Genomic DNA, 7772 nt, shown 5'->3' with positions numbered 1-7772 from the left:
GGAATGCTTGCAATAAGTCTCACCACCGGTAATTGCTCAGGGTATCATTCCGACCCACCAAACTAAGAAAGGTTACCCCTGATGGGGGCTCGTCAGCCGTGTATAGCTTGACACCAATTGGTCTAGGTTACTTGTGTTCCTGTCCAGAGAGAGAACAGTTAGTGGTGCACCTGGGTCCCTGCACAACCTTGGAGAGCACACCTCGTGTGGTTTGTTTGCTGTTCTGTTATTAAGACTTTGTTTGTTCCCCCCCCACTACCACGCCAAGCACTGATTATCATATGTAAGTTTGCATTTGTTTTATGTATTTTCTCCTCTTATATAAACCTCATGAGGCCTGAGCCTTCCACTTCCATTTCACCAGAGTTAAGCCCTCACTCTCCCTTCTCTCTCCTCAGCGGTGACAACATGGCGGAGATTGCCGCGATCATCGCTAAGCTGAAGGGCGACCGTCTGAAGCCGGGCGGGGCCGGCGAGCACAGCAACGCCATCAAGTACCTGAACCAGGACTACGAGAGCCTGAAGCAGCAGTGTCTGAAAAGTGGCACCCTCTTCGAGGACCCCGAATTCCCCCCAGTAGCCGCCTCGCTTGGCTATGATAAACTGGGTCCGGACTCCCCCAAGGGAAAGGGGGTGGAATGGAAGCGTCCGTCGGTAAGTACAGGCAAATCCACAGAAGAAGCCAGTACAAAATACCCCTCTCCCTAATTTGATTCTTCCCCAAATGCCTCTGAAATTATAAGAATAACCTGAAACTTCTTAAAAATGTTTTTTCATATGATGTCAAAATGGTGCATTTTACTGCACCTTTTTTCGAAATTTTTGCCAAAAAGTTGCATGTTTTCCTGGCATTTCTTGAGCGGAGCTAAGAGAAGAATGCAAAAATGCTAAATAAGGCTTACCATACCTAGGAGGTTGTGGGGAGGAAGGGGTGGGTGGTCCACCCAAGGAAAGTGAGGCCAAAGCATTCCGCCCTAGGGGCTCCATCAATAGTATGGTTCTGTTAATTAAAGGCTCGCTGCTAAAGCATGTGGTGATGTGCAGGTCACGAATTCAAGTCATCCCATTTTGGCCTATCATTCTTCTGAGGTTGTCAAATTGGGTAATAGTAGCAACTGTATTTACAGTTCTTGGAAAGGCAGAAGTTCAGCGTTAAGGGCTATAAAGAAAGATTATTCCTAATCACTCCTTTTACAGTAAGTGAAAGTTGTGCTTTCTGAGCTAAATCAGTACTTGTTCAATATCCTGAATTAATTTGACTTTTAAAGAATACATATATAGGTCAGGAATACTGCTGTAGGTCAGGCATGCTTTCACGCTGTAATTATCCCAGAGCAGCAGAAGTAGTGGAGCCAGGCCCAGCAGCTGGAGCAGGACAGAGGACACTGATATGGGAGAAAAATAAGTCTCCCACTGCACCGGTGAAATCCGTTCCACTGCGTTGGTGGAGTTTTGGAAAACTTTGCACTCCAAGCGGAGTGCAGAGTTACTAAATCTCCGCAAACTTCGATGGCAGAGCAGTGTTCACCGCCCTCCCTTACACCTGCCCCGCGTTCTCAAGAAGGTCAGTATCGACTGGGCTCAAAACATCTTAGTGGCTTTGAATTGGGCAAGGAGAATTTGGTAACCTGAACTCCACCTTTATGTGTGGAGATGGAGCGGTGACAGTTGTTTGCCTTTGGTCTTCCTCTTGAGATTTGTAATGTAATCTTCGCAGCCAGGCATCCCTCAACAGGCAACTATATATGAATGCCATTGGGACAAATTTGTGGCTTGGTGTTCCTCCTCACGCATTGACACATGTTCTGTTCCTTGTCGGAGGAGTTATTGTTTGTGTAGGTTGTGTTGTGTTATGTTAACTGGAGTTGTAAAGCACAACTTATCATCCAAGGGGTATCAAGGAGCTGGAGACGGTGTAAAGGTCATCTACAGGGTGAAGAGCTAGGTTTTCAGTTTCTAGCCGAATTCCAGAAGCTAGGAGGAAGCCCTTAAGTGTAAGAAAGGTTGTTCCACATTTTGGGTGCTAGGTATGAGAAAGCTAGGCCTCCTGTGTTGCTTTTGTGGATGAGGGATGTGTATACAGCAGAGAGCGAGGCAGAGCACGTATGTCGGGTGGGCTGACGGAAGTGGAGGCGATAGTTGAGATACGTTGGTCTGATGTTGTGCAGTGCCTTGCATGCGTGTGTGAGGAGTTTGAATTAGCAGCATTTGTGTATTGGTAGCCCGTGGACATCTCTTAAGTGAGGCGTGATGTAGGAGCACCGAGGGAGGTACAGGACGAGTCTGGCAGCAGCATTCTGGATGGTCTGAAGATGGTGGATGAGGTGGTTGGGGATACTGGCAAAGAGTGCGTTGCGATAGTCAAATCTGCTGGTTATTAGGGCTTGAGTGATGATGCGTCTGCTGCTCTTGGGAATCCATCTGATGATTGTTTTGAGGATGCGTAGCATGTAGAAGCAGGATGATTAGACTGTGTTCACTTGTTCAGCCCTGTTGAATTTGTCATCTAATATGATCCCCAAGTTACTTGTGCGATGGGTGGGTGATGGAGTTGGACGAAGCCCTGCTGGCCACCAAGTGGAGTACCAGGGCAAGTTCTTGTACCCAAAGATCAGCATTTCTGTTTGTGCTATTCTTAGCCTGGCAAAGCCTTGCCTTGGGCACAGTTAAGGGTTATCTTTCTGGCATCTTGGCTTGTTTGCAGTTGCTGAATCAGCCCTCACTGATGAAGTCTCCTGTTGTGACATATTTCCTTAAGAGTTTGCAAAATTTGTTCTCTCCTATCTCTTTCATCATGCCTCAGTGGGACCTCAATTTGGTCCTGACGTTTCCTATGGGCTCCCCATTCGAGCCCCTACATAGCTGTTCCTTGTGACTTCTGACCCTTAAAACGGTCTTCCTAGTGGCCAATACATGCTTCAAGCTCTTTCAATTCATCACCAGTTTCTGCCCAGACACCCTGTTTCTTTGTACTCAAGCCTCCTTTCTTTGGAAGGTAGTGACTCCATTTCACGCTGGCTAAACCAGCATGTTGCTGACATTTTTCATTCTACCCCATTCTTCTAAGAATGGGGAAATGCTCCACTGCCTGGATCCAAAAAGAGCTCTGTCTTTTTACATTGATCATATTAAAGACCACAGGGTGCACAATCAGCTCTTTATCGTATTCACAGGAGCAAAAAAAAAGCCAAGGCTGTGCAGAAGAGTACCATTCCTCGATGGATTGTATTCAGATCAAGATCTGCTATGCACTGGCTAAGAAGCAGCATCCTGAGGGCTTGGGGTCCTGTGCCACCAGGGCTAAGGCTGTTACTACTGTGTTAGCACACAGAATACCTGTCAAGTACATTTGCCAAGCTTCTACGTGGGCATCCCCCCACACATTCACTAAGTACTACTGCTTGGACAGTCAGGGCCGTTGGGATGGCCATTTTACCAGTTTGGTACTCGAGAATTTCCTGGTTTGAGCAGTTTGCAGACCTGGGAGGTATTGCTTGGGTATCTAGTTGAAGGTAAGTAATATGTGGTTAGAAATCTTTATCAGATGAACAAGTTACTTACATTTGGTAATGTTTTTTCCGGTAGAGACTGGATCTAATCACAGATTCCTCATGTACCCTCCCATTTGTTCCACTCTGCGAAATGAGCTCATCACCCTGAAGCTACTATTAATTTCTTCACACTGGTCATATATCATTCAGTCATGGCTCTGTATTTTTGGTGTGGAAATAGCCATGAAAGAAACTGACATCACTACGCTGGGGTGACGCCTAAATAGACACTGTGCATGTTACTTCTAACGGTGACGTCTCAGACGCAGAGCAAAACAATACCACCTTCTGGTGTGCAGAGGTACTGCTCAAGATATTCTGGATCCTGTCTGATGCCTAGGGAATATTCTAAGATGAGGAATCTATAGTTAGATAAAGTGTCTACCAGAAAAAGTGTTACCGTAGGTATGTAGCTCGTTCATCACTGGACTTCCCTCACTTTGCTCACAAAGCTATTTCCACAGACACCACACATGAAAAGAAACAATACAACAGATACATAGTGTAAACTTCTGGAGCTTTCAAGCCACAGGCTAGTAGTGTTACTTGTAGGGCTCTGCTTATTGAGGTTGACCTCCCAGGGAGCAGTCTGCTGGACATATTTAAATGTTGTTGATGTCCATATACTTTGAAATTCAATGTTTATAGAAGGAAACAAAGTCAAATTTTGGTCTAATCCATTTCATTTGTGAAGGATTAGGCAACAATATTTGTGAATGTAGTTAGCCGAGTAATTCAGTTTTGGATTGCATGGTTCACATTTGTCTGGAAATAAAAACATAGATAAAAATTCTGTCTGACCAGTGCTGTGTTGTGAGCAGGTGGCCAAGAGAGTAAGCTCCTTTTACACTTGATGGCCTTGCATATGTTCGGTCTGTCCCTAGAAGTGTGGTATGGCACTCATGTGCCCTCGGTGCCTCAATGTTCTCCCCGCCCGGAACACAATCCACGTCCGTTTATCTGAGCTTGCAGACTGCCATGACTGCACCCTGTGTCATTTTCACATAAAAGCATTCCTGACAGGCCGTCTTGAGATTGTAGTTCTTAAAAAGCTGGCCACTAGTAACATGAACAGGCCTCCTGACTATAACACCCATAAAGCACCAGTGAGAACTGAGACTGAGTCGGTGCTCTCTGTCACCTTGATAGACACAGGTTGGATAGTCCCCCAATTGAAATGGGTATGTGGATTTATAGGGTGGGCAGTAACAGCAGCCTCCCCATGAACTCCTTTCTCCCCCTCACGCCCTCAGGCTGAGGATTGGAGGCGCACGAAGCCGCTGAGTGAACTGTTGGCATTTATGAGTGTCATCCTTCAATGCCATGCCTATATTCGGTGCCTTGTGTTTTTTGTCGTATCTGTCTTTAAGTGCCAAGGAGACTCATCTAGTTAACACAAACAATGACAAAGCCAATAGGTCTAGCCTGTGAAACAGCTATTGGCTTTGCCAAATGTTTTCATCATGTTGTACACCAGATTGGCAATTGTTCAGCATAGCTAAAAGTTAGTGGCATATTGATGAGTGGCATGGAGTGGAGTGCCATAGAGTCAAGTGTCGTGGACTAGAGTGGGATATTATGGAGTGGCGTAGAGAGGCATGGCGTGAAGTAGAGTAGAGCTAAGTGACATGGAGTGAAAGGGAGTGTGAGGGAGTGGCATAGAGTGTTGTGGAGTGAGTAGAGTTTCGTAGAGTAAAAGGACGGAGAGTAAAGTAGAATGTTATGGTGTGGAGTGGAGTAGAGTGTCAGAGTTAAATAGCGTGCCATAGATAGAAGTGGCACAGAGTGTTGTGGAATGGTGTAGCATAGAAGGTGTTGCCTAGAGTGCTGTAGAGTAGAGTGGCGTAGAGTGGAGTAGATTGTCATAGAGTGGAGTGGCATAGAGTGCAGAACTGTAGTAGAGTGAAATGGCATAGAATGGCATTGAGTAGAGTGGCATAGAACTGAGTGGCATAGAGTGGCATGGAGTGAAGTACTGGTGTGGCATAGAGTCGGGTAGTGGGGTATAGTAGTGTGTCATAGAATTGAGTGGAGTAAAGAGGCATGGAGCGGCGCAGAGAGAGTTGTCTAGGGAGTCGTAGAGTGGAGCAGTGCCATAGAGTGAAGTAGAGTACAGTGTCATGGAGTGGAGTTTTGTAGACGGTCCTAGAGTGACGGGGCCTAATGTACCGTGGTGCACAGTAGACTGGCATAGAGTGCAGTTGATTAGAGTGCATCGGTTTGAGGAAAGTGGTATAGGCTGCATTGATGTGGAAGGTGCAGCGTAGATTGCAGTGGGATATAGTGCAACTGCATCGAGTGGAGTGGCACAGGGTGGAGTAGAGTGGCTTAGAGTGCAGTGGCATAAAGTGCAGTGATGTAGAGTAGAGTGAAGTGGTGAAGGGTAAAGTAGAGTGGTGCAAGATACAGAACAGAGGTGTATATTAGAGTGACAAAGAGTGCAGTAGCGTGGAGTGCAGTTGCACAGAGTAGAGTTGTGTAGAGTTCAGTGGCGGAGAGTGCAGTGTTGAGGAGTAGAATGGCGTAGAATGCAATAGTGTAGAGTGGTGCAGAGTGCATTGAATTAGAGTGCAGTGGTGTAGAGTACAGTGGTAAATAAAGTGGTGTAGAGTGCAGTGACACTGAGTAGAGTGTTGCAGAGTAGAGTATAGTGGTGTAGTGCAATGGTGCAGAGTGTATTGTTTTGAGTAAATTGGTGTAAAGTACAATGGCGTAGAGTACAGTGGCATAGAGTGGAATAGTGCAGAGTGGAATTGAGTGGCATAGAGTTCATTGCAGTGGCATAGGGTAGGTTATTTCAGAGTAGCATGAAGCAGCGTTGAGTGCAGTGGCATAGATTAGAGTGCCTAAATTTGCAATGTCATATAGTGCAGTGGTGCAGAGCAGATTAGAGTGGCTTAGAGTGGATTGGCGTAAAGTGCTGGAGCAAAGAGTGGAGCGATGCAGGGCAGAGTAGAGCAGTGTGGCTTGGAGTGATACAGAGTAGTTGTGTAGAGTGCATTGACATAGACTGTCTTACCGCAGAGCGGTGCAGAGTAGACTGCAGTGGCTTGGAGTAGAGTGGCGTAGGCACAAAACCCAAGAAAAGTGGTAATAGCCTCACAGGACCGCACCCCTGATGGAAGAAATCAATCAACAAGAGTGGCTCTTCACGTCCTAGGGTCCTAATGCTCATGAACCTCGCTTATTTACACAACAATTCTAAGCAACATAGGGAGCCCTGCAAAATGTCCCATAAAGAGTTAATAGTCCATTCTAACTAATACCCAAATAATGCAAAGCAGTCCCATAGGATATATGCTTCTTGGTTGAGTCTATTAATACACAGAAGCTATAATGTTGAACGCAGATGATCCTTTTATACTTCAGACATCATCTTGCCCAGCCAACACATTTTGTCCCTTTAAAAGGACTTCATCAGGGTTGTAAACAGACATACAAATTGCTTCTTTAAAACACATAAAACACGCAAAAAACATTACCAATTATTATAAATCCCAATTAATAAATCCCTGGAATCTGCAGTATTCCTGGATATCTTGAAGGACACCATTGTATTCCCATTATTTAAAAAGCTAGCATGCTAATGACCAATCTCCCAACTTCCTTACTTGTCCAAGCTTTTGGAAAGACTGGTCAACAAACAATTGGTTACCTTCTTAGAAACCGATGAGCTCCTAGACCTATCTCAGACTGGCTTTAGAGCTTCAAACAGCACAGAAGCCACCCTACTCGTGGTATTAAACAACATGAGGTCCTTGGTGGACCAAGGCAAAGCTTCCGCTCTGATCCTTTTGGACTTATCGGCAGCGTTCAATACCATATCTCATGACCTCCTGCTGAGCATCTTGCACAAAAAGGGACTTCACTCGAAAGCCCTTCAGTGGTTCAACTCCTTTCTATGCAATAGAACGCAGAGAGTTCAAATAGGCCCCTTTTCCTTTAGCTCAAAAACCATTAACTGTGGTGTCCCACAGAGAGCGTCTCTGAGCCCCACCCTTTTCAATGCCTGTGTCTCCTCTTTGGCCAAGATTGGCAGGAAAAAGGGCTTTAACATCTGCTCCTATGCTGATGATACTCGGCTTATAATCCCCTTCAAAGGAAAGCATGAGGACACTAGGAACAATTAAATCAACCGTCTGAAACTAAATGCTAAAAAATCTGAGAGCCTGCTTCTTTTAGGGGCTCACCTAATCTGGGACAATACCTGATGGCCTCGGA

At 45.6% G+C, this 7772-nt stretch overlaps 1 protein-coding gene across 2 annotated transcripts in view; it reads left to right on the top strand.

Moving 5' to 3' along the window:
- The first annotated feature begins 354 nt into the window (after positions 1-354).
- Positions 355-7772, top strand: part of LOC146813822 (calpain-1 catalytic subunit-like) — a 652425-nt gene continuing 645007 nt past the window's right edge. For both annotated transcript variants that reach the window (XM_085610279.1, XM_085610278.1), the window contains exon 1: positions 355-654. In XM_085610279.1, coding sequence (XP_085466405.1) covers positions 409-654 — 246 coding nt within the window. In that variant the 5' untranslated portion in view covers positions 355-408. The remainder of the gene's footprint in view (positions 655-7772) is intronic.

Source organism: Triturus cristatus, chromosome 6, assembly GCF_964204655.1.
Source record: "Triturus cristatus chromosome 6, aTriCri1.1, whole genome shotgun sequence".
In the NCBI taxonomy this organism is placed as follows: Eukaryota; Metazoa; Chordata; class Amphibia; order Caudata; family Salamandridae; genus Triturus; species Triturus cristatus.
This window is presented reverse-complemented; position numbering and strand designations above follow the sequence as displayed.